The sequence below is a fragment of the Melozone crissalis genome, unplaced genomic scaffold (genome assembly GCF_028551555.1).
Source record: "Melozone crissalis strain CALT ecotype California unplaced genomic scaffold, PUWL_Pcris_2 ptg000005l_1, whole genome shotgun sequence".
NCBI classification, from domain to species: domain Eukaryota; kingdom Metazoa; phylum Chordata; class Aves; order Passeriformes; family Passerellidae; genus Melozone; species Melozone crissalis.
In genome coordinates this window covers 26,845,089-26,872,585 of record NW_026535783.1, presented here as the reverse complement: position 1 = coordinate 26,872,585, position 27,497 = coordinate 26,845,089, and the positions used below count along the sequence as shown (strand labels likewise).

The 27,497-nt window shown below is 39.0% G+C and overlaps 1 protein-coding gene across 1 annotated transcript in view; it reads left to right on the top strand.

Moving 5' to 3' along the window:
- Window positions 1–27,497, top strand: part of DGKQ (diacylglycerol kinase theta) — a 90,871-nt gene that overhangs the window by 27,832 nt on the left and 35,542 nt on the right. The window contains exons 5-10 of the mRNA XM_054289341.1: window positions 7,525–7,624; window positions 12,194–12,279; window positions 13,019–13,144; window positions 14,599–14,752; window positions 19,269–19,337; window positions 26,828–26,928. Of these exons, the coding sequence (XP_054145316.1) occupies window positions 7,525–7,624; window positions 12,194–12,279; window positions 13,019–13,144; window positions 14,599–14,752; window positions 19,269–19,337; window positions 26,828–26,928 (636 nt within the window). The remainder of the gene's footprint in view (window positions 1–7,524; window positions 7,625–12,193; window positions 12,280–13,018; window positions 13,145–14,598; window positions 14,753–19,268; window positions 19,338–26,827; window positions 26,929–27,497) is intronic.

Genomic DNA, 27,497 nt, shown 5'->3' with positions numbered 1-27,497 from the left:
CAAATGACAGCCATTTATACAATTTGTGGGAAGTTTATTTTCCTAATCTCTCCTTTTAAATTATTTATTTATTAAAAGGTCTGACGTAGGAGGGAACACTGGTGGGATTTTTTTCTGATAGTTCTTTCAGCTATGTCAATATTCAGTGTATTAGAGAAATGAGACTTTTTTTTTTACTTGCCTGGATTTCATCTAGAGAAGATGGCAATTGTTAAAGCTCATCAGAATGTGTGTCATTTGACACTAAGTCACCCATCAGAGAATAATTTTTCAGTAGATGTTTGGTGGAAACTTTTATTCCTGACAGTAGGGTTTCTTTCCCAGGGTCAAGTAAAGGCCCACGGGGTCACAAGCATGCCACCACTGCACCCAGTCTCAGATCATTCTTATGGCTGACCTATGAATTTTTTCTCAATTGTAAATCATTATCACCTGCAGTTAGTATTCCAGAGTGGATACAGATCATGATGTTTCTAAACAAGCCTTTGTGGATCAGTCTTCTGAAAAGTTTGCAGGGCATGTGATTTGTTCCAATGGTAAGGTCTCAGCAACTGTTTCAAATTCAAACTCTCTCTTTCCTACATTCCCATAAGTATTTACCTACTTTACAGTACACATGTTAAAAAAAAGGGGGAGAAAGGGAGAACAAAAAAAAAATCCATACCCAAACACCAACACAAAACAAAATAACAGTAAAAGCAAAATGTTTTTGGGGGTGAAATGTGAAGTTTAGTCTTCCCTTGTTAGGTTGGAATTGAAGCTGTATTACAGCTTCTTAGAAGTGTGTATTTTCTGTATAACTGTTCTTGGAAAATTAAATTGAAATGAGACCACATGAAGAATGGTTTAATGAAGTTCAGCATTTGCTATGCTTATTTTTCCTTGTTGGTGTGTTGTTTCATTGCTCTAATGGATTCTAAACATTTCCATTTTAAGAAGGTTTTGAAGTCTGCTCACGAGACTTTGTTGTGTGCTGTTATTCTTAAAGCCAGGTTGTCTAGAATGGAAAAATGCTAGTCTAGGTTATCAGATTCCGAATCTTTGTGTGCTAAAAATAAAACTTTGCTTTGTAAGGAAAGTTTCTGCATGAATGGGCTGGGGTAAGGAATGGGAAGGCTGTGGTGCTTGCAGGGGTCTCTGCTCCTGTAATTGTCTGCTGACCTGAGTTTCTCCCTCTGGATGCTGGGTTCAGCTGTGTGCAGTGTTGTTATTTGGGTCAGTAGCAATGGTCTGAAAGTAGAAGATCTTTCTGAGGGGCCCATAGCAATGGGGTGAGGGGTAATAGTTTTAAACTAAAAGGGGATGCATTCTGACTAGACTTACGGAAAACATTTTACAATAATGGTGGTGAAATACTGTCACGTGTTGCTCCGAGAGGTGGTAGGTGCCCCATTCCTGGATGCCTTCAAGACCAGGTTGGACAGGGCTCTGAGCAACCTGATCAAGTTAAAGATGTCCCTGCTCAGTGCATGGAAATTTGGACTAGGTGACCTTTAAAGGTTCCCTTCCAACCCAGGCCGCTCTGTGACTGTGGTTTTACCTGGGCCCTTGCTGGGTAGCCCCTTTCCATCAAGACAGTCTCTCTCCAGCACTTGGCCCATGCTTGTGTTGTTTCAGCAAGGCAGCTGCTTGGAGACAGTCACATGGCATAACTTAGAATCCAAATGAGGGTTAAAAGTGCTTGCTGATAATCTTGGCACTGCACCAAGGTTTTCTCCCTTTCCTCCCTGAAGGGGAACCTCAGAGCTTAAGGGAAGGAAGGGCTAGCTCCTCCTTGTTTGTAACCTCAGGAGAATTTATTATGCTCTCTTGAAACTTGATTGGAACTTCCAGATGAGCTCTGCAGCTGTATCAGTGACTCTTCAGTTTTAGAAGCATTATGGGATGGCACTGTGTTTGTTTTAATTCTTAATCTTTGTCTTAATAAGAGGACATGGACGTTGATTTCCTCTGTAGCAGTAAAAGCAAGGAAAAGCAAGGAGTGAGTGACTTTTGCATGTTATTTTTTCTTTACACTACTAGGCCAAAAAGACTAGGCCATGCAACTCGTAATTGCAGTGGAAAGCTTTTACATAAGTCTTACTTTTGAGTGGAAGTATCATATCATTCTGGTTTGAACTAGCACAGGATGCATTATCCATCGCAAAGGGTCCTTGAGACCTTGGAGTGTATAAGGCCAAATGTCCTGTCACAGAGACCTGCAGGATGAAGAAAAATAATCCTGGATATAGTGACATAGCATATAGATGTATGCATCATTCCCTTGCGTTAGCCCCAGTTAAAATTTTGATAATTAAGTATTTGATTTTGTCTCTCTTGTCCTGTTATGTGTTGAGCCACCATTTAATGCTGTATTCTTACTTCATTTCAGAGCTACCATATGGAATGCATACTTACATTACCTTTGAACCCCAGCCAATAAATCAAGTACTCAGAGCAAGAACATCAGTTTGAACATAAGTGAAGAGTAGTTGATAGGCATTGTCCCTAAAATGCCAAAGCAATAGAGGACATTCCAGAGCACACAGTGTATTCAAGTTGCAGAAATATTTTGCTACTAAATAAGAGGTTTCAAACAAATCAAAGCGCTATTTTGGATTACTGAGTAACAAGGAAGTAATTGAAAATATGTCAATAAGGGCAAAAGTTGAATCACAAAGTTGTTGGCTTCTCTCAGAGAGTCTAGGCCTGGACAGAACAGTCATGGGGTGGAGTGAGGTGTGTTCACCGTATCTACCTCCCTAGAGCAAAGGTTTACAGTGTTGGAGTGAACCTTAGAATCTTTATCTTAGATAGGGAAGTGCTTCTACACTTAAACATCCGTACATGTTTTTGTTTCAGAAACACCATTTTAGTTTTTGTCAGGAATTTTTTTTTGGCCTTATGTTGGGAGCAGTCTTTGAGAATGACTCTTGTGTGACTGCCCTTGTGAGTGTCTGATGAAGATGGTTGCTTCCAAGCTGCTTGTGCTTTTTCTTGAAATGCAACTGTGTTTTTGAACTGCAAGCTAGTGATCGTAAGTTAAATTCCTTTTACTCAACACTTGGAGGCTGTTGTTGAGAGTTTTAGAATCCTTCTTTCTGTTTGCCCTTTCCTTCTTGGAAGCTGTTCAGCCCCACACTACCTTAGGTCCTGCCACCCTGGTTTCTTAATCTCTCCGGTATTTTTTACAAAGTCATGCCAAGTGAAAGTCACTCTGATGTGATGGAGAAGGAGATGCATGGGCAAAATAATATCTAGACATAGGCCTAGGAAAAGTTTTTAGAAGGTAGTTCATTTTTAAGACTGCCCAAGACAGCGGCTGCCACCCTGACATTTGATATATCTGTATTTCTCTCATTGCCCTTTGCACCTGGAAGTCTTTGCCTCATGATTTAAGATGAAGCTTTCTTCTGCCTGAGCTGGAAGAAAAGAAGCTGCTGCTGGGTGTAAAACAGGCCTTCCTGGAGCTGTATTTTCCCGCCTGCTGCTGAGGCATCCTGGAGGCTGCAGATCAGTAGGACAGCCTGGCCTGACTCTATACACAAATCAGAGTCTGGAGGGTAGCTGGGCCACTCTGGACAAAGTGACTCCACCTTAGTGGAAGGTGAATTGATGATATACTGTTGGTCACATGCTTGATATCCTGTGACATTTCAGGATGAGGAACAGTTTTAAAAGGCACTATCAAGAGAAAGCAATTCTATCCTTTGTTTTTTCTATCTTCCAAAGTGTGGATTTTAAAAGCAGTTTGTTGCTAGTTTGGTTTTTTTTTTTTTTTTGTTAATGCAGAACTGCAGTGTACTTGCACAGATTGCACTGAAGGAGTTAGAATCTTAGGTTTCTGTAGGATCAAATTCTATTACAGGCTGATAGGAACATTTACAGATATGTATTACATTCTCTAATACTTTGCATTCCTTAACAGATGGCAGGAAATACAACAGGAGCTAGGAACTATCTTGTCCCTGAGTGCAGAGTCATTCTGGAGATCACACTGGAGTGTTACCATTTTACTTTCTGTTGATATGCTTCTGATCAATATTGTAAGGGCACTTAGATGTCATTTAATGGCATTACTAGAAGAAATTTTCTGTGGAAATCGATTTTTGTGGTTTCCATAAGGTAATTTAAGTAGATGGATGGCAAAAGCAGTTTTAAACTCTCATGAATTATTAGCATTTTCTCTTTAGGCCACCTTATGCTTCTGTACTTTGCTGTACTTACGGAGGTGGATATAAACTGAGTAATAACATGTAATGTTCTGTATTCTTTCATGGTGTCTCACTGGCTTTTCTAGTCTGAGTTTCAAATATTTTTATAAATATATTAGGTGCTTGGAACTTGTTCAGCAACCAAAACATGTTTGGACAAGCATTATGTAATTGATGCATTTGTTATGTTGTACTCGCTCTTTTACCTTTTCTTTGTTTCCATCTTACTCCCGTCCCATTTTCCATCAGGCTCTGCATTGCTTTTATACCTGACATCTTCTAAAGCATGTTAGAAAGACCACTCACGATAAACAAAGTTTCATTGGCTTGATTTGTAAGAAAGAAATTAAAGAAACTTTTTTCCCCCTTCTTTTCCCCTTCTCCACCTGCCCTTAACATTTCAATCTGCAAGTTGCTGTTCTGTTTGACAGTGACTTGAGACTTCAGACAATTGTTACCATGGTCTCAACAGCTGAAGAATTTAAACTTGGTCTCCTTCCCTTGAGTGTTCTAGATAAGTACAGTCAGACTCTGAATAAGTTTGCCTTCTGTCAAAGTCCTTTGTCACAATTTTTCCCGAAAGAAACACTGTTTTTCACATATTCTTTATTTTAGCAGAACCTCTCTGTGACAATAATGAACAGCCTGCATTTCTAAGCTAGGCTTAAGATAAAATAGCCAGACCATGGCCAGAAAGAGTCCCCTGCGTTTCAAACCTGTGTTGTTGAGAGGGTTGGATGCTCATGCTGGGTGTCCAGAGCAGTTTGCTCACACCTTGGAGCTAAGGGAGGTCTCCGCTGTGTCTGATTTCAGGGGGAATTCTTCTCCCTTGGGTGGCTGCATGATGCCTGAGGCTGTGGCAGGGGTAGGGCACTTAAAGATGACACTTGAAACCTGAAGACAGGCTGGGATGCTCAGAAAAGCTTGCCTGAAGAAATCCCACCAGGGCTTTTCAGTACTCCTCACAGTGTCTGCGTCAGGTTGTGCTCACACAGTCATTTCTTACCAACTTTCTGCGCATGAATTCATTGTGCAGGATGACTTTTGTGCAAGTGGCCTGCTCCCAGCAAACTTCTTTGTTTTGGAGCAGCTAGAGTGAGCTGCAGCTCTGGCACTTCACCTGCACAATAACTGAGCCTGGGTAACTTGCATGACACTGTACAGAGATGTTTGTTTCTTCCTTCTCTTGAAGAAGTAGCAGGGTGGGCAGGGACTATGAGCCTTAAACTTAATCTGGGATAGTTTGATTAAGGCTTCTTAGGCTTTTGATTAAGGCTTCTTAGGCTTTCTAGGATTATTTACCCCCACCAAGAATATGTATTCTTTTTGTAAACATGCATTATATGGCTTGAGTATTCTGATTTAAAAAAAAAACATTATGTAAGCCAGCTATGAACTTTATGTCAGAGATGGAGGGCTGCAGAGAATGAAATTTCAATTTGGGCCAAAAGGAGTAGGGTATGGATCTGAAAATAATGGTTTGGCTGTATTTTTTAATCCCCAGCTTGTACATCAAGATAAAACTTGAAGCTTTCGGAGGAAATGCTGTTATATATTGTATTGGAGATACTGATATGGAGTCTTTTTTGTAGGCTGGCTGTCAGCCCAGCTTGGTGGGGAGTGTGGGATCTGAATGGGCAGTTTCCTGGTCAGTCAGGGACCGAGGATTCCTCACGGTCTCCTAGGGCAATGAGCTGGTGACTTTGTTTCACTGGTCAGCTGCTGTGCACTATTCTGTTCATGTTTAGTAAGACAAACATATTTCATACCTCTCTTTGTCCTCTTTTACCTCCCAAAGCTTAATTCTGAGGAGCCCTGAGGAACCACATGCTTTGTGGTTTGGGGGTTACTGATTTTTCTTGATTAAATTTCCAGCATTGTTCTTTTCTCCTTGTGTTGCATCTGGCAAAACTTTACCTTATTTCTTTCATTGTGCATGCTTGAATAATAGGATTGTTTGATGTGACTGTTTCCATACTTTCTGAGACAGAAAATTCTTGTGGAAATTTGATGCTTATAACTGGAAGTGACTCCTTGGGTCATCAAATTCTGTGTTCACAGTAGGTGTCATATTTGCTGCTAATAGTTCTCAGGAAAACCTCAATATACAAGGAGAAAATTCAAATCCTGATGAATAATTGAAGGATGTTTTACCAGTGTATCTGAGAGGAAAGGCTGCTATCTGTGACTCCCTGTATCTGAAGTCTTTATTTCCAAAGTTTTACTGGGAATGATTAATTTCATTTGAGACCTAAATAATAATTTGTCAGCTTTTACCAGAAATACAACCACAAGATAAACTTGATGTGTAAAACTTCATTGTAGCAAGAAGGGCATGTGAAATGCATAATACTAAATACCTAAATCACAGCAAACTTTTGTGGAACTCATTTGGATCCCAGGACTTTAAACATGCAGTTATGTTTTTTCCTTCTAATGTGACTGTCACTTTATCAGAGTTGTGCATCTTGTAGGAAGAGTAGTCTCTAGAAAAGGTATGAAACTTAAGTATGTTTCTTATTCTTTACTTTGCTTCATCTGTTGATTCTTTGGTACTATCACTTCCCATGTTCATTGTTAATAAAAAATTAATAATTAATAAAATCAAGCAAGAAAAAATGAATAATAAGAATATTATGAATAAGAAGAATAAATGAATAATAAGAAACACATTTGCCAAAACTGGTACAGATAGCTCTTGCAAGAGAAAATCGTAGTCTATCATTTTCAACCTACAGTCAAGAGGAAACTCAGTCTGGATGTACTTCAGGAGCTGGATAGCATTCTGGCCTTGAAGCTTTGGATAAGGCAGGGGGAGACCAACCAATCCCTTTGGTCAGCCAGTGGCCGGGCTGTATTTGGGGAGGAAGTGAAAGGCGTGTGGAGAGCACTGAACTGTGGCAGCACTGAGATGTTAAAAGTTGTCTTGTGCATGTCTTTAGGGTATTTTGTTCACCTGTGCAGTAGTTACTCTTTAATTGTCCTTGATTCAATTACGAATGCTTAGAAGAACAGCTGTGATTACAGGCATGTCCCAAAGGAAGCCTTTGGATTCATGTTGTTGTGAATCATCAAGAAGCTAATCAGCTTAAAAATATATACAATACATATTAATTCCCAAGAATAAAAAAAAAGTTACATTTAAGTATTTAACATGTATTTCCAAGTATTATTATTTTTTAAAGGATGTTTCATCTATTTATTCTTGCGCTGAGTTAAGTTCACATTGTATATACTGCTCTGTTATTGCAAGATAAAGCAGCTTCTATGAATTTTAACTGACACTTTGAAAGTTGAAATTGATGATGTCTTATGCATTCTTTGCTGGCAGGTTCCAGTTGCACACTGTTTTGGGCCTCCAGGACTTTACAAAAGAAAGTTTTGTGCTGTGTGCAGGAAGTCCCTGGAGTCACCTGCCTTTCGATGTGAAGGTAACTCAGACCTTGTACAGCCACCCAGTAACCTACAGTCTCCCTACACTGCATACCTTGAGTGATTGAGCAATATTTGGTTTGTTTACTATCCATTCATTGGTTGTGGGAAGGTGTACTCCACACTAAGGAATAATAAATCAACCACCTTCCATAAAATGCAAATTATGTCAAACCTGTACACTCTTTTCAGCTTTCTGCCAATGTACTTTGAGTGAGTCTGTGGTGGTGTGCAATGAATCCCTGCCTGAGATGGGCAAAGAATGAGGAGCTATTTTGCTGACTTGTCCTGTTGCAGTAATTTATTTCTGTTTCCAGTGGAAACTTTTGATACAGAGAATCATCAGGTATTCGTATTTTCTAGAAAAGAATGTAGAATTTCCTGTGTTACTCGTCTCAGATATCTGTTACTTGTAATGAGGATGAGATACCTTCAATGGAAAGATATTTGAAAATATTATTTGTCAAAATAGTACTGCTCTGAATGTTCTGACATGTATTCTCTGAAAAAACAATAAAGAAATCACCCAAATACCAGATTTTTAATTTGAAATACATGTTGGCATGAGTACGTGACTGATTTTGATGTAGGACAGCTCTCCAATTATCCATCGTCTTAAATGTCTATTAGTTGTTCAGTTGAGTTGTGAGGTTAAATAGAATTTACTGTTTTATAGGAATATTACCTCTGAACCGTTTAAAAAAGTCTAATGAATGAAAAATCAATTCTTCAGGGAATTGAGTTGCTTCCAAAATCGCTGTTTTGCTAAAGATAATGCCTTATTAAATGTGATTTGTGTACGTATAGGGGAAGCAATCCTCTTTGATCACGGCATTTAGACTTGGAATGGCGCAGTATTTCTGTTTCTGCTTTTGTCTGTTGAGTTGCATAATGGAGCCAGACTGTTCTTGTGACTAGTGGGAATATGTCACTTAGCATAGTCCCCATGTGACCGGGACGGTTTGGTAGGATGTTCTGTGAGCTACAGATAGCACAGGGAATTTTCTAGTGATCTTACTAAGACTCAGAACCTGTGTGCCGTTAGATAAACGTAGAAATTTGAGAAGAAAATAGTTTTCACTAGTTATACCCTCTTAACTATTACAAATAGCTTTAGTTTAGTGATCCAATTTAGTTAAAGCTTTCTAAAATTTGCTTTCATATTCTGACTCTATTAATTCTACTGCATTCTCATTGTATCCATTTGTTGTGGTTTCCCCCAGACAGCTGCTAAGCACCACTCGCTGCCTGCCCCTCCAGAGGATCAGGGAGACAATTGGAAGCCAGTATAATATGGAAAGTAAAACCCCCCCACACACAAGCAGAGAAAAGTGAAGAAGTCATTCCCAGCTTCCCATGGGTGGGCAGGTGTTTTGCATCTCCAGGACAGCAGGGCCCCCTCACACCTCACAGGGGCTTGGGAGGACAAATGCCATCACCCCAAATGTTCCCCATTCCTCCTTCTTGTGCCCAGCTTTAAATACTGAGCAGGATGTCAGATGGTCTGGAATGTCCCTTTGCCCAGTCTGGGTCACCTGTCCTGGCTGTGTCTCCTCTCAGCCTTCCCTAACTTCCTCTCCAACGTAGCAGTACGGAAAGCAGGAAAGGCCTTGGCTCTGTGTAAGCCCTGCTCAAGAATAACTAAAACATCTCTATATTATAAACCCTGTGTGCAGCATAAACCCAAAACACAGCTCCATTCTAGCCACTGTGAAGAAAATTAACTCTACCCCAACCAAACCCAGCCTACAAGTGCAAAGGAATATTTTTTCAGATGTTTCCATTTAAGTTTTTGTAAACATGAAGCACATGAAGCCACATGTTGTAGTTAGATATTACACATGCACAGAATTTTTTTAATGGTTCGTTTAAGGTTCTGAATTGTTTTCCTCACATGGATTTTACAGTTTTACTATTTTGTGTGGTGTGATTTGTTCGGTGCCCTTTTTCTGAATACCAGTAAGTCTACAATTTCTTTCTCCACTAATTTTTTAAAATGTATCTTAAAAAGGGCAGCTGAAGTTTATAAAATGCACAAGATTCTTCCTTAATTCTTCAAAAATGCTTGTGGAATTTGTTTTAGAAGTCTAATGTTTTATGGTAACAAACTTTTAAATTCAGATGGAGATATAGAACTTTCTTCCTTTTTTTTTTTTGTTTATCTCTAATGACTTAATACTGCAAATCTAGTCTTGTTTATGATGTTCATGTCTGATACTAAAATTAAGAACTTCTCCTGGACTCTTGACCATAATTAAGATTAAAACAAAGGCTAAGATGGAGTTACCTTCTCTAAACAAATGATTGACATCATTAAATGTACTTGTAAAATAATCACTTTTTTCAAGTGACTTTAGTCACTTGATTTACACTGTTTATATATTAAAATTGAATAAACTTTCTTGAAAGGAAGTAAAAGATTTCACCCACATAAATCTTGGGGTGCCCAGTAGGGGACCTGTTCTCAGAAATGAGCATGCATGTTTATTAATGCATAGTGAAATAAATACATACGTGTCATTGGTAAAAATGACAATAGATTGACTCCAAATTCTGGTGACAGTTACTGATTGCTTTGGATAGCTATTTTTGCTACCAGATTTCACTGCTGCCAGTTGAATCCGGTCTCATGATGTTGTTCCTTTATTTCCAGGAAGAAGGGATGGAAATTAAAAAATAGAAATTGGAGTAATCCAAACATTTTTTTTGTGCTGAATTCTTTACTAAAGTTTCTTAATAATCATTGAGCAGGAGCAGCAGATTGGAGAAGGATGCAGTTAACATTTTAAAGGCTTTTCTGTCAAGTTTATGTATCTGAAATTAATCAGGTTGGGTTTTTTGGCAATCATAAAGAACTTTCATAGCTAGCTTGAACAGAAGATTGTCATTCTGTTATGTGTTAAAGAATAATGCAGATTATGGAATGGCTGATAAAGATTAAATTTCTTTTTGTAGGACCTCTAATTTAATCTTTACATTCAAAAACATCCTCTTTCCTACACCAGGATCGTCAGCTTAAGGGATTAACTCCCTAGGACATTCCCACCATTTATGTGAACATATTTCTTACCAATTTGGGGCTAGGGTTGGTGCTGGAAGCAGCAGATGTGAATTAAACGAAAGGTAAAACCCCCTCTGTGTTCTTACAAAGTATAGCAAAGGGCAGTGTATGCCTGTATTAGAATTAACAATAAAACCCCCAATGCTTTTGTAAATTCCTTGAAGCTGCAACGTTGCCATGGGCACTTTGAACATTAGCAAGAGTATGACTCCAAGCATCTAGTTTGCCTGGTTAGTTGAACTGGCAAAAATGGAAAATACTCCTGTTGCCTCTATGAACAGGGAGAAATGTGAGCGGAGGAGGGACTGTGCCACAGCTCAGAGAGAAGTTCTTGAGTGCAGTGAAGAAAGACACTGAGCATGGGGAGCTGTGTGTGTTTGTGGTTGACTTAGTCATGAGTCTGCTTTGGTGTGATGGGAGATTATGTCTTCTCTGGGGTTAGAAAACACAGTGTTAATTCTGCTCTGTAAGAGCCCAAAGAGCACAAATTGGGTATTATTTTCTAAATAATAGCATTGTTTTCAAGTAAATTAATAGCATTGTTTTCAAGACACTTCCAGATAATGTGCTAATATGTGCAGTCGCTACCTTCCAATCTTCGGGTTACAGTTCTCATATTTTTGTGATATGCTTGGAGAAATAACTTGTTTGACTGGAACTGAAAGGTATTTGAAAAATTTGATGCTTGTCTCTTGCTTTCATTTACTTGATGAAAAGTGAGATGCCTTCCCTGAGTATTTACAAAGCAGCTACAGGAGGAGCTTTTTATCCATCTCTGTCTCTGAGGCCCACAGAGAACCCTCCTAACTCTTGAAATTATGAAGCTAGGTATGGAGATCTATTAGTTATTGTTTTGGGAATTTTTTTTTTTGTAACTCATGACTTTGTAGCTTAACTGCAAATTCTTTTCTTTCACATCTGGTATTTCAAGTCAGCTTTTAAATAATGAAGGCATTTTAAAACCAAAACTTGCCTAAACATTTGCAGAGTTCACTCAAACTTCTTCCACCTACAAGTACGTATCATATTTTGGAAGGCAATGTTAACCTTACTTAGGAGGGTGCTCTGAAAAAATTATTTCATTTTTTTGACAATGAAATAGTGATTTACCTTATATATGGTGATTGACTCAAAGTAGCCTTCAGGCACAGGTATGTTGGAGTAGGCAGCAGTTCCTCTGGAACTGTGAGACAAAGCCAAGCGGCTGTACACATTCAAATTGCTGTAATTGGAGGAAATATGACAAGTGCTGCTTATGAGCAAAATTAGCTCAGCCTTTCCTTTATATTTGTTGCATCTTTTTAACACAGAGGAAGTGGAGGAACACACAAAACAATGCTGGTGTACTTCTTTATTGTCTACCTTTGCTGAATGTAAAGAGCGTGAAGGAGAAAAAGTATGGTGTGAAAAGGGTAGTAGAGGAGTATGGAAGGGAGGGCAGAAGGAGATGCAGAAAAACCCTGGGGTTTCCAGTCTAAAAAAGTTTTTTTTGTTTTTGTGCTTTTAGTTTGTGAGCTGCATGTGCACACAGACTGTATCCTGTTTGCTTGCAGTGACTGCCGGCAGTGCCACCAGGATGGGCACCTGGACCATGTAAGTGCCGATGCCTCTGCAGGGGAAGGTGGTCGTGTACTTTGTGGACTAGAGAAGGAGCAGTCTTGGTCTTTAGTCTCACATGCTGCCAGTTATCAAAGCACTTTAGTTGCTTATTGACAGGCAAAGGACCTGTGTGACTTCAGAATATACTTCAAAGAGTGAGATGAACTTAAATGCTAATATATTCACAATGCTTTTGAACTCTTGCTGAAAAATCTGTGGGATGTGTACAACCTCCAAATCAAAAAAAAAAAAAAAATCACATTCTTATATAATCACAATCTTATATAAAAGTTTCTTTGCAAAAGATTGTGGAACTCTTTTCTTTTTTTTCTGTATGTTGAGCTGTTGGCTGTATTGCATCCCTGGCAAACGTTCTCTTATCCTCATGCTTCCTGCAGTCTGACTGAGGCACAACTGCCTATTTTCTTGTTTTCTCACAGCACAGTAGATACAGATTACTGACACTGTAGGATGTTTTTTTAAAAGAATTTTTTTTGTGGACTGTGAAGGAAAAACACAGTGATAATTTTTTTGATAGTCTGATGAGACTTCTTTTTTTAGTGAAATGTTATATTGTTAAAGATTCGTATTTATCTTGAGAAAAACCCTAGTATCTGTTGCTATTTCCTCAGAGCTATTTGAATTACTGATTTTAAAGTTGTATTGAAAATGAATGTGTATCTGATTCATGTAATGCTAAGTGATGTATCATTCATGTGATGTGTTCCCTCAGGATACTTACCACCACCACTGGAGGGAGGGAAACCTTTCTTCAAGTGCTCGTTGTGAATTTTGCAAAAAAACCTGTGGGTCTTCTGAGGTGCTCTCTGGCATGAGATGTGAATGGTGTGGCATCCTGGTATGTTGTGCTGCTGCATGTATTTGTGGTAAACCACATATATATATATGGGCACGTGCTTTTTTGAACACTTGATATAAATATAATTTATTTGCACATTGTATAAATATGTTTTTATACACTTTGTAAATACACTTAATCTATACAGTTATTTATTTGAATATTTTTTTTTATGTGTTAGATGGGAAATCTGATTTTTTAAATCCTCCTCATAGTATTTTAATTAACAACTCTCAAAGTCACAGTGAAGCTTTGTGTAAATCCAGTGGAATTTATCAGGGCCTAATCATTATAGATCTGTGGCTAGAAGCCTGCAGGCACTTTCTCTGTTAAATCAGAATTTATTTCAAATCATGAATTCAGCAAGGATAAAGACTTACCATTCTCATATGTTTGCTGTTATTTCAGCATAGAATAGATCTTAGCCTGTGTGGTTGGGGTTTTTTTAAGCTGTCAGTACCAGTTTCTGTGTTTTTCCATTCACATGGCACATGTTTATTTCCCGTGCAAGCTGATGGCACCCTTCAATAATAATTCTGGAAACCACAGCATTTCACACACTGATAAACAGTGTGTAGTGCAGATAACAATTAGTCCATCCACTTAATGCCACCTCATATTAAAATATGGTAGAAGTGAAAGTAGCAGTAGATGAGGTGGGAACTGAAAGTATGTGTAAGAAATCATTAATTTGCTACTTAAGGCTAGATGAGGTACTCCATGTAGTAATGATTTAAAATAAAACTCTAGAGGTTATTCAGTATTTCAGGTATGATTTCAATTTTTTTTTTTTAATATTGTGGGGTTTGTATTTTAATCTGAGACATAATTTCTGAGGTGGGAGGGACTGTATTTGAGAACAGCCAAATACAGTTCTCAAATGTTCTACAGTTTCTCTAGGAAATGTAACATGCTGTGTGGCCATACATACAAAGGTATGTGTATTCAATAAAGGCAGAAGATTTCCAACAGTGTAAAGGCAGAAACTATCCAGTCACCTTTTGGAATAAAACTGAAAACAGTCTAACCTCAGAGTCTGCAAGTGGGTACAGCTATATAAGAGGATACTGCTCTTTTCAAGCTGCTCAATATAACCTGAGTACCTTTTCCATTTCCCTCAGTAAATATCCACATGGAGTGGTGTATCAGAGTTTGAGACCAAAACTTTAAAGTTCTCCGTGTAGCTGTATAAAAACCTTTTGCTTTTAACAGAACAGGTTCATGATCCTTGAAAGTTCTTGATATATTAAGACTCCCTATTACTGGTAACACAAAATCTAAATTACACAAATAAAAATCTAGAGTGGCAGATGGGCCATTCATTTAATGAAGGTGATTTACAAAAGGTCTATATTATCCCTAACCTGAATTATACAATTTCAGTCATAGTTTGTTATGAATAAATTTACATCCAGTGTGTATCACAAGTTCTTTACTAATGCTGTTGTTTATAGGCTCATGCTGCTTGCTGTGTAATTGTGCCACCAGAATGTACCTTTGGAAGATTAAGGAATATGATTCTTCCTCCAAGTTGTGTTCAGTTGTTTTCTCGCAACTTCAGCAAATTGCATTGTTTTCGGATATCAGAAAATTTGCAAACAGAATCAGGTAAAAATTTCAAAGTTGAATGCAACTAATTGATGAGTTTGTTTAAACTAGAGTCATCAGTCAATTAAATATATTATTTCTACTTTTTATTGTCTTTTGTGGCAATACAGTAACTTCTTGCTATTTCTGGGAGAGGTTAGAGATTTTTTAATGGATGCTGTGCAAAATGCAGAAACTTCTGTTTACTGGTGCAGGGCAATTTGTGCACTATCCTTGAAACAAAGAAAGCGAAAACTTAGAATCAAAAATTGTGGTGTTAGTGTTATCATTGCTGAAAATACTTATTTCTTATATCATGTGTACAGATACTTTTATTCGTTTCTTGGATTAAGCATCTGTCCTTTTTAAGGTTTCTGTGCTGAAACAATACCATATGTCTAGGCAGGGTAATGTTCTGCTGCCATCTAGAGTGAATGTTTGTCTAACAGCTCTTTAGGAGCAAGAATTTTTTTTAAGCCTGAGGTACATGGAAGTATTTTTTCAGTTGTATTTTGATTATTACCTACCTGTAAAACCTTTGTTTTGGTGCTTGAATGGAATAGGAAAGGAAATAAAAGGTAGGCAAAATACAGCTCATCAAAGTTAGATATTTGCCACCGCTCTTTTTTCAACGTGTCAGAATGCTCTTGAGCTTAGTGCTCGTGGCTCAGGTGTGGTTTTGGTGAGGAGGGCTGATGATGAGCAGTGCCTGTGTGCTGTGTGCAGAGGCCGTAGCAGAAGCGCTGCTGGCGTGTGAACCGCGTGGCCCGAGCTCTGCGCGGCCCAGGCCGCCCCAGTGACCTGCCAAAGGCAGACAGGAGCAGTTAGGCTGCTCTTGTGGATTGGGTTTTTTTCAATGAGTGCTTTTTCTTTTTAATAAATTTGCTTGCTAGTGGTAAAAGATGTGGTATAGCACTCACTTGAAAACCACGGAGTTCCTAATGTTTCCAACATAAGAAGTAACCAAAACACAATCCAGTCTAGATGAGCTTAATTGTGCTGCAGGATTCACTGTGAACTTTGATTCCATTCTGTTGTTAGGTATTTCACAAGTGTCCCAAAGGTTTAAGGGATGATAAAGTTGATTATAACTAAGAAAGATAAAGTTGATTATAACTAAAGTTATTATAACTAAGAAAAGTTAATCACAAACCTTTAAAAGAGAATCTTCAGTTTGAGTTTTCTGATGCTAAGTTTCTCTCTTCAACAGTGGTGTGTTCTGTTAAGATGTCTGAGTTTCACATTTTTTTTTATTTTTAAATCACGTCTTAATAAAATTGACCATGGAGCACCTTAAGTGAAAGAATCCAAGCTACACAATTTTAGCTACACCTTCTAGTCTCTTCCTTCAATATTTTAAGAGACGGAAGAAAAGATTTTCTATTTCAGGACTATGCTACATGCTAAGCGTGTTATTTCATATTACACATAGTTGAGGTTTTTTAAAGTAAGAATGGCATTTTTGCGTTGCTTTAATGAAAAAGTTTGTCTGATCCTTTGAATTGAGAGAATGCAGCCATTAGCTTGTGGTCAGAAGCAGATACATAGGGATGGAGGAATATTCACTAACTTAATTGGGACCATTTCCAGTGCTTTGTTGTGGCATGAAGGGGAAAAAAATGAAATTGAATAAAACCCACCTTGTTTGGAAAGCCAGAATGCATTTTTATAGTCCTTAGCCTGTGTGTCACAGAGGTATGGTGTAGCAACACCTTGAAAAATCTCATTTCTAACACAGGCTCTCTTTCCTGTGGCCTGTGAGAATTTCTGCCCCTTGGGTTTAGCTCCCCATCATGCAGTGGGCAGCAGCCTCTCAGGATGGAGGCTCCACCCAGGGGAGGAGAGCCCGAGCCGTGGGGCTGCTTCCCTTTCCTCCTGCTGCAGGTCTGTTGCATACCTGTGACCTTGACAGCTGCCTCAGCAATTGACATCTTCCTTTCTTTCATGGTCAGTGAGCCACAGCTGTGGCTCAGCACAGGGCGTGGTGAGTAATATTTGTGGTGCAGCACCTCCCTTGCACTCTGCTGTGCATTAAGTGTTTTGTTCTGGGTTTCCGTAGTTGACAGTGCTTTTTTGCATCTTGGTTTAGCACCTACGTGCTGAATATGTCTGGTGTCTCCACGTGACTTCTTTTATACCATCCACATCCTGTTGAGGCTTGCTTCCAGACCTGTTGCTGGATGTTTAGGATGTTTGCCATTCTCAGTCATCTGCTGAAAATCAGGTGTCTGCAGGTCACCGCCAATAGCACTGGATACTATTGCTATATTCTCTTTTTCTTTGCCCAAATTCTTCCTCAATGGCAGAGCCAAGAATTGTCTTGAACTAGTTCTCACATCAACCTTGGTCAGGGAAGCTCAGTGCTCTAGCCTTTTAGTCCTTCTTGTTACCCATGTTCACAGAACAGACCTTCGTCTTCTTATGAAATCCCACTAGCTCCTGGTATGTGCTGAAAGTTACCAAGATGTGTCATGAATCCAGCAGCTCCCTGATACTCTCTTGGGATGTATTTGATGCTCCTCTGACAATGGAGCAACTTGGGACAGCTGCCCCAGGAGTTGCTGCTGCTTTTTCAGGAGAAAAGCATAGACTCTGGGTGGCAGATCTTGCTAAAGATGGTGTGCATGTTAGGGGTGTTTCAGGGGAGCAAGAAATTCCTTTGTCAAAAGATAATTAGCACTCCTGTGTGATGGCAGGCCATTAAGTTCTCCTGACATGGCATGTGCAGAGGGTGCTCCTCTGTTGCCACTGCTGACAAAAGACATCACTCATAAGATTGTGGAAACACCAGTCTGAGGTACAGAGAGTGTTGGCAGTGGCCTGGATGCGTTGCCTGCTGCAGGCATAGGCACAGCTCGTCCCAAGCTGGTGGCTGGCAAGTGCCAGATGATTTGTCCCGTGCAGTGAACGAGTGCAGCCATCATTGCTGACCTACTGGGGACCATTTGTCTGAAGCAGCTTTTGCCGCAGCATAAATGCTAAGCTTCATCGCCAGCATTCAGCAAACATCTCTGTGTTGGAAGAGACTTCTTTTGAACTCTTGAGCTACCAAGAGATGCAATGACAGAGCAGTGTGGAGCGTCTTCCTCCAAATGATTCCTATCATAACAAATTTCAAAGTCATTGAACTTCACTGGAATAGTTTCAAGATGCTGTTGGTGTAGATTTCCCTACTATTCAGACTGAAGGAGAAAGTGTAATAGAAGAAGTCAGCTTCTTCTCATCTAAACTGGAAAAGAAAAGGGTTGAGAGCCATCAGGAGCAGTAATTTCCTATTGTTATATTTACTGCTTCTTAAAAATTATCTGGAATGAAATTCAAGAAGGCATTCAGGTTTCTCTTATTTTGAGGTGTTTCAAGACCATACTGTCTAAATTTCTCTCCAGTTTGAAACTTGATCTGTTTGTCTGTTCGCTATAACAGGGAAAATATCTCAACGCACTTCTTATATTTTAAAAGCCGCAACTCAAAAGCATTGTTGTTGGTCTTCTTGTAGACACTTGAAGCATTACCCAAATATTCAGTGTGTTACCTGGTGTCAAGTTTAGGACTATTGCCTAGGACCTTCTTGACATACTATGATTCTGCTTCTTGGAAGTTCTCTAGGATTTTGACTTCCGCAGTACCTCTTTTGCTCTGAAGATCTGCCTTTACTTGTTTTATTTTATACTTTCTTTTTTGCTTTGTGCTTTGTTTTCTTGCTTTCTCCCTCAGCTGCAAGGCATAGTTTTTTATAAAGGTGTTGCCTGGCTTATATCTTGTGGAAGTTTTGCCTGCGTCCCAGTCAGGACTGACTGGGATTTTCAGTGGGTGTGAGTGTGAATACTGTTATTTGATGAGCACTTGCATTGCACTCCACTGCTACCCTCAGAAAAGGAAAATTGATCATGTTTGGATTTGCACTGGTCTTATATGGCCCTGAGTGTCAGGAATAAGAGCACAGAGAGGATGTTTTGCACAGAAGCAAATGCAGAATGTTCACAGCATTTATTTCAATCTTTTTGGAATATCTTATGTATGGTTTTATTTTCTGACACGTTAGCTCCTAGCTTTAGTGAGAGTGATGACTCTACTGTCAAAGTCCTCTTCTGGAGAGCAGCAGTTTCTTTCTCTTTGGGTGTCAGTAACTTTGTTTTTCCGTTGTGGAAATTACTTCTCTAACACCAGTATTTCTGACTGGATGGCTGGATTGGTTTGGTAATTTAAAACTTAATGGAAACATCCATACTTTGGTGACAGTCAAACATCATGACTTCAGAAAAGAATGAATTGCAGTAGTTGCAATATTAAAACCAATACTATAAGGATCTCATGTGTGCCTTCACTGTAGCTACATGACAATGCAATTTTGTTTTTGTAATGCAGTTTTAATGCTATGAATTATTATCATAAAATAGGTAGAAAGAGAAAGTGTGCTTTTCTGACTGGTTCTTTTTGTGTTAGCTTGTTTGATGGAAGCTGTTCTCAAATGGCCAACACCTTCTCCCTTCCATGCAAATCAACAAAAATCCTTTCTTAAAATATCTCTCTTTTACAGATGAAGATGATGATGTTGATGGGTCAACACAAGGATCAACAAAAGACGTTCAAATTTCAACTGATTCAAGTAAGCAAAATTTTAGTAAGGGATGAATAGTGACCCATTTCTTTATTCATATAATCTTAACTTGTATTGCCTTATGATTAAAATATCAAATGGTTATTTTTCAAATGTTAGGTTTTAATTTCAGGTCCAAAGTTTTGGTCCAACATACTTATCCAGGGCCATACAAATGTCTCCTTGGTATTTCCATTGGTAGGTTGAAGTGGCATAAGTGGCAATCTGTTCATTACCTTGACAAAGAGATAATTTCTCTCAACTTGGTAATTGAAGAAAGAAAACATAGTGTTAATAATTCATAGATAAACTACAAATTTGGAGGTCAGACAGCAATGTCTTTTCAGAGCCTTTTGCTTCTGTGTTCTCTGGATCCAAATGTTGCTGAGGACATCAGGTGAATTTTTTTTGGCTTGGGCATGTTGCAGTAAACAGGACTGACTGGCTGGTTTTTGTGCAGTTAAATTTTTAAGCATGTGGAGTTTTCTGGGTTGGTAACAACCAAGTTCTTGCTTTTTAGAAGATGAGATAAAACTGCAATTTAAGAGCTTCCCACCCCTATATCCATATTAGTAAGTAGAATAACATGGTACATGCTACCTAATGGAACTGCGTGGATTGTTGTAAAAAAGGACATTTCAAATCAATAAACACTAAGATTTTTTTTTTAATCCTGAAGTTCTTGTTAAATTAAGAGGCTGATTGTGCAAGTGGTATTTGGAATTTTTAAAAATCAGCTCAATAAGTAGTTAAATCAGTTATAGAAGAGATCTCAAGCATCCTCTTTTTTCACTTTCTTAGTTCCTGAGTGACTTTATGTTGTGATCTGTCGCCATACTTCCTTATTATGGGAAAATGCTCTAACTGCAGTTTGTCTAAACAACTTTGATTTTTCCAGTGTTTTAAGTGACTTAAGTGGTTGAGTGTGAGGGCTTCTACATTTCAACAATCAAGCGTATTTCCCTTATGACTGTCAAAAAGAGCAAATTATGTATCCAGATATTTCAGCTGGACTCATTGGAAGCATTAGTAGACACCAGTTCAGCTTTAGTTTAGCCTTCCCTAAAGAAGAAAAAAGGTACGAAAATTCAGTGCAAGATACAAACTTCAATATGTCAATTGTTCAGGCCATCTCTGGACTGGAGAAAGCAGCAGTAGATGGTATATTTTCAATGGTCATGTAAAGTATCATTAGTTGTATTTTAAAGAGAACAGTGTTATAAAATACTGCTTTTTTGTAATGCATTTTCACAAAACTTTGGAGTGTAGAGTGCAGTAACTTCACTGTGATTTAGAAAGCTCAGCTAAAACCACACTCACAAAAAGAGTCAGAAATAGCATTTGCTGGTAAGACAGGACAGACTGTGGTGATGCAAACCAGGGCATGGCCATGCAGTACCAACCAGCAACTTCTTTAAATGTGACCAACTTCCTTTGTCTCCTTATCCTTCTATTTTCCCACACTACTTCTTCCCCAAATGGCTTTGATCTCTCGCTTTGATTCCTCTCTTCAAGTTCCCCTAACAACCCTTGTACCATCCCAGAAATGTATCACATGTATCTCATATATCCTTGCAAGCTGAGTGACCTCCTTGCTCAGTGAGGTGTCCTACAGAACTTCCCCTGTGGACTCCTCTGGTGTGTGCCACCCCCAGATGATGGGATTGATGGCCTTGGGTCAGCTCAGGACATGGCTTTTCTGGTAACCTACCTGGTAAAGTTACTGAGGGTCACCTGCCAGCTGTTGTGTTGTTGTACCTCTCTGTCTGTGGGGAGTCATAAGCTGCTGAAGTTAACATGACAATGACACAGTTGTAGAGGGCTGTACCACTCACCTGTCTCGGGACAACACCCTTTGTACAACGTGGGTCAAGAAGGGGCTGCTCACTGCTTCAGTGTGTTGACTCGCTACATCTGCCGTGGCTTTGGGATGTTGCCATGCTTTCCCCTCAAGAGTGTCTGAACTCAATTGCATTCCAGAATATTTAGCTTTTCTTAATTCCAGCTCTTTATGTTTTAGGGGTACGTATTTCTAAAAACAATGAAAACAAGTCAGAACAAATTGAATAATATTGATGTGGAAAGACACACTTTTTCCACAGGAGAGAAGCCAGCAGAAAAGGATACCAAGTCTGTAGTTTAGTATTGTAAGAAGATTTGAATTAGTAGTCTACATTCATTTTTGTTACTTTGCTATTGTAATGGACTGGTTGAGTGAAATATAAAGTTAGAAGATCTAAGTCTTAGTATTGGTGGTTTAAATGTGTTAAATCAACCACTGTATTTAGCCTACCAAGATACTGAAACCAAAAGCATAAAATTAACATAAAAACAATCACACGGTTTCTGAGTTGATAGATTTAACAGACACACAAGCGGGTTTGGCAGAGGACTCTCTCTGCCCTGTGGGAGTCTCTCAGCACTCACTGGCTGCAAGTGAACTGTCTGACTCAGCATGCGTCCCTCTTCTGCAGGACAAAATTCAGCCATCAGTGAAAACCCATTCTGGAGGAGGTGTTAGAGGAACCTGTCTACCAGAGAAATGGGAGCTGCAGTGCTGTCAGCAAACAGATGTTTCATGGCGTGTCCTTCCACAGCCTCTGTTTTGCCTTGCTCAGGTTACTGTTCATCTGCTGAGCAAGAGATGAAATGGTTTTGTGTTAGATAGACCCACATTGTTGGCTTAGAGTTTGCTTATGTCTTGTCCCAAGCCAGCTGACAGTGCAGAAGAGATCTCCACTGTAATTCTGCAAGCAGGAACAAACTGTTTTCCAGAAGCAGCAAGGACAGCATGTGGGGAGGGATTTTTCCCCTAAAGATATTTAAGAAAACTTAAGGCTTTCATAAAAAGGGACACTGTGTTCTTCTGTAACTGCTTGCAGATAACTAAACATGTGACGTGTTCCTCAGCAGATGCTTGGAAAGGCTCTAAAAACTAAGAGAAGAATGGTTAAGAGGTGGCTACCAGAATGGGAGGACAGGTGTAACACAGATTTGTGCTTCAAAGTTGTCTTGAAGCTAGGGGAGTTTCAGCTGCTCAAGAAAACACGTTCAGAGAAGGCACACACCTGCAAATGGCTCTCTTGGAAGAGAACGAGCTAGGGAAAGAAGGAAGGAAAGAAAAGGAAGGGTGGGAGGAAGGAATCTGGGATTCTGAAAGGCTCTCTTCAAGGACAGTAAAAGAAAAAATACATAATTCTTACATACATAAATGCCATCATGTAGAGTTATGAATCCTAATACTGAGATAAAACAAACTTGGATAGTCCCCACTCTGTGAAGCAGAAGAGCATAAAGCATGTAAATAACACAGGTTGTTTCAGAAAGAGTGGTTCTTGGTAAGCTATGTAGCTAGAATTTGGTCTTTTAAGAGTAATTTTCACAAATACACTCAGTATAGGCTTTAAGCTTTCTTAAGTGACAAAATAATTCAGGACTGCATAATTTTCCTGTCTGTCACAAGCCACATGTAAGTCTTTTCAGAAGCCATGTCCTGTCTGTGGGGATTTGGAAGTCAAAGGGAACACGAACTTTGGACTTACCCAATGCTGTTTTATCCTTTTCCCAGGAAAACTTGGTATCTTAGCCTCTGAAATCAAATTCCACACTTCGGTAAATTATGCCTGGAGTTAACTTTTTGTAGTTACTTTCCCCTTGGAAAGGCTAAGTGTTAATAACAGGTTATTTTCAGCTCAGGATCCCATGGTAAGAAAAAAAGATGTGTTTTTCAGGAGAAAGTCCTGATACTGTGTACTCTGATCCAGCAGGAAAAGATAATAGACATTTAGCAGTGAGGTGCCAGTACTACAAAACAGGCAGTAACTCCTTTAAATACCACAATTTGATAAGTGCATCTGTTTCATATTAGCAAGGTGGTTTTTATGTATATATATACATTTAATATATACATACATAATACATTTAATATATACATACATATACATATATATATACACTAAGGAGGGGTAGACTTCACTTTGGTAGCTGGATCATTTTCTAATATTTAAAAATTGGAACAGGTGGACGGAAGAGCTTTACCTAATTTTAGAAGTGGTTGTAGTTGAGCTTCTTGCCAAGGCTAGTTAGACAAATCAGACTGGCATAAAACACTCCTTAATTTACATGTGTTGGATGTGCTCTTGACTCAATGGAGAAATGTATTTCTGGATGACTAATTGCAGTATGTAGCTGTTTTTTCTTTTGTTAGTGTGCTTCCAGAAGCTCATGGGCAAGCAAACCATTTTTCACTGGGTTGCAGTAGAAGTGTCCCCTGTGAGGAGGACAGTGACAAAATTAAATGTGATTTTTCAGTGATAAAGCTGAGGAGGTTTTTTGTGTGATGGATACCAGATTAGCAGCATTATGCTTATTTATCTAAGAAATAGGCTTAGAGCTTAGAACATTACTACTGGTGCGTAGATCTAAACTTATTCTTGTAAACCAGTTTATTTTGAGAGTCAATCCAACTGTTGTTTGACTGTTTTTAAGACATGGAGAGCTCATAAAATATTCTCCATTTACAATTGCTAGGGATTCTCTCAGGCCAACTAGTATCTCACAAGAGCAGACTACAAAGGCACAGCAAATGAAAACAAGTACTAGAACTTGGATGAATGTTTTTATTCTCAGATGGTTGTCTACTTTCTGGATTGCTAGAGAAAACAGCAGAGATTTTGATAGTGTTAGGAAAGTTCATACTCAGAACATCAGCTGTGCTGTCAGAAACCTGTGTTCACTTGTTTTCTCAAGCTGTGTTAGCTCTAAAGAAGGTCACCCAGGACACAGTGTGTCTTTTGTTTAACATTTGTCTATGCTGTAGTTACCATGGAGATCACTCTGACAGAAATCTGTGTCTAAAAGAATTCCACTCATTCTGGCATAGATCCAGCAGAATTTAAAGGAGTCGGTCACTTCCTGATGTGTGTTATGGCCTCAATACAATGGTTGTTGGGTTTCAAGGGTACTTCTGAAGTAAGAGTTGATGATATCTTCCTTATATTGTGGCTAAAAAGAAATTGACAACAGATACAACCACTATGATAATTGGAAAACTGAAAATCCACAGTGATACTACTTTTCATATCAACAAAAAGAATTGAAAAGTCACAATGTATCATACCAGGTTGGGTGTTGTTCTGAGCAACCTGATCTACTGAAAGATGTCCCTGTCTGGATTCTTGTACTCCATGATCCTTGAAGGCCACTTACAACCTGAACTATTTTATAATTCTGTGATTTTATTTATTCCATTTCTGTTTTTTCTTTGTACATTATCTGTTATGCAGGCTTCTCTCCAAAGAGTGACAGCATGGCTGAGGTTGGAGGCGGTATGGAGGTTATCTAAGACAGCCTCCTGCTCAAGCAAGGTCGCTCAGAGCAGCTGGTCGCATTCACTAAGGTTTTGAATATCATGATAGAATCTTGGAATGGTTTGAGTTGAAAGGGACCTCAGGGATCATCTGGGCTCAATCCCCCTGACATGGGTAGAGACGCCTGCCACTAGACCAGTCAACGTAGCCAATTTTGTCCCAGGAGAGACTAGGATGACTTGACAGTAGGATGGGAAGCTGTACTGGGGACTGTGCAGTGAGGTCTTCGTGCTATGTCATGAGAACATCCTTGCACACACATTCTGCCACTTCCAGTGGAACTGATAATGAAGAAATATTCTTAAGAAGTGGACAAGTCTACACTGAAAAAGAAGTCCAAGCATAGCTGTCGCATTTCAGAATAAGGAGAAATAAAGATCATAAGAATTAAGGTATCATGATTTTTTTTGAGGGGTGGACTCTCATTTTTAAAAGACTGCTTTCACACATAAGTGATAATCCTTTAGTTAATCCTTTAGATAATCCTTTAGTTCTGTGGTGTTTGCTTTTGATTGAAGTTTGAGAGCATACACTGAAGCAGAAGTAGGTGGATTAGTTTCAGGTGGTTCAAGAAAGCTAGCACTGAAGTGTCCTTGCTAAGTAGTTACACACTGCAGCCTTTCCTCATAATCTGCCACTACAGCATTGAGATATCCAGTGATGCACATTTCTGCCTGGATTCTTGCTTGCTTTTTAATCAGTCATCAGTTAGAGGTGGTTTGGTGGTTTTCTTCCTCCAGTTTCAGTTCTCCTTTTTAATCCTTCTATGGTAAATAGCAATTGTCTAGTGTGCTTCATTGAACCTAAAAGCCAATCTTATTTGAGAGCAAAAGGCTCTTTGTATTTTATTCAGTACTACAAAGTGCTTCCAAGCTGTAAGGGAAGTGTGGAAGTAGGCTCCAGTATGTAACACATCTCCTTTACAATGTGCATTAACAGGCTGCATGATTAACCAGTTGTGTGAGCATTACAGCTGGTATATGTGGCTTTCACCTAATACTTCTAACACTCCAAGGATTGCAAGGGATATCTTCTGGTGGCTGTACTACTTGATGATGAATGCAGGTGTACAGATTTATTGTGAGATCAGACTGTAACACTGTGCTGTACAACGGGTGACTTCTGTTAATCGCTCAGTCCAATACTGCAATGAAAAGGGCATATTCTGTCAGTGATAAATAGTTATGTCTGCTGTAAAGCATCAGCTCTGGGGAGTACCTGCAAGAACCTGCAAAAGTCAGCAGCTCATCAGGGTTTTCATAAAGATGTGATCAGGAGAGGACACAAGGTCTGTCTCAATGGGATCTCCTTTTTTGTTTGGATTGAATAACTTGGTTTCCTTTCCAGAGGCAGTAAGGAGACATTTAATGCAGTGGTAATATTAACTTGTTCCTAAAACCTCTCAAAACCTGCCTGTTCTATGAGAATATTGTTGCACTTTGCTATTACTCTTAAAAACGTTGCTTAAGAGAGAGACTTTGTCATACAGCAGGCTGTACCTGCGTCATTACCCATCTTTGTGAAAGGTGAACCTGAAATCCTTCACTCTTCACCCTTTCACAGATCTGTGCAACAATCTGCGCTCAACAGTTTGAGCATGGACTCCATAAGGCTTTAGTGAAGTGAAACACAGCAAAAGGCTGAAGGTCTTCATTTGCTGTACCTTCTTTCTTCTTTTCTGTTGTCCCTGTATTTTTCCTCCCATTGCCTGTACACTTAACCAGCTATTTTAAGGACTTTCCTTGGAAGCACTTGCTCACTTGGCACTGCTCTGGTAGGTGTTCTGAAGGCAGTGGTATTTTGTCTTGGTCTTCAGGTTGTTCAACTTGTCAATAATAAATGCATTCTTGAATGCTGAGAATGAAGAAGTGATAACATACACCGTCTGGTTGTAACAGTTATATCAAAAGCCAGGATAAAATTCTGATTACTCATCCCTCTTTCCTCTCTGAATGTTCCCCTGTTTTAAATGAACCGTAACAAAACAAAATTTAAAATATTCAGCCTCAAAGCTTGTCCTGTGACAAAGAATGTTCCCACGAAGAAGCATTTCAGTGGGTTGAAAGCACGGTTGTTTTTTTTTTTTTTATTCAAGGTGTGTGTTAATGCAATACGATTGTTTTCATTCAGGTAAACAAACACTAAAGATATTTGATGGGAATGATGCAGTGAAACGCAACCAATTTCGACTAATTTCAGTTCCAAGGATTGCAAAAAATGAAGAAGTTGTGGTAAGATACCCAGTGAGGGTCAGTTTTCCAGTGTGATACATGTAATTTCATATTACAATAGTAAAAAGCTAAGTTTTAGAAATGTAACTGAACAATAACAACAAAAATCTGTGAATGGGCTACAACACTGCAACGTGATTTGACTTCTTCAGGTAGTGCTGCTATTTTAGAGCATCTGAGGAAACGGTGGCTTACATATCTGTAGCACAATGGCAACCACAGTATCACATGTTAAACAGTCATTCTGCTTCCTGGTGTTAGTCTGAAGCCTGATTTTACTGATACAAGCAATACAGGATAACCAGCTCTGTAGATCTTGCTCCTTTTCTGTAGTAGAGGTTTGGTATTTATCCTGGACAGTCGCCAATATTGCACTTGAGTTAATCAGCTTTGAACACTAAAGCTTATTATAGTTATTTCCATCCCTTGGTTGTGAAAATAATCAATTATTGATCACATACTGGCCCCTCTCTAGCTTTTCCAGTGTTCCATCTGGGATGGAAAAATTACTTCATTCTAAATCAGGTGTGCTGTACTGATCTTTATTTACTGGACTAGGAAGAGACCCC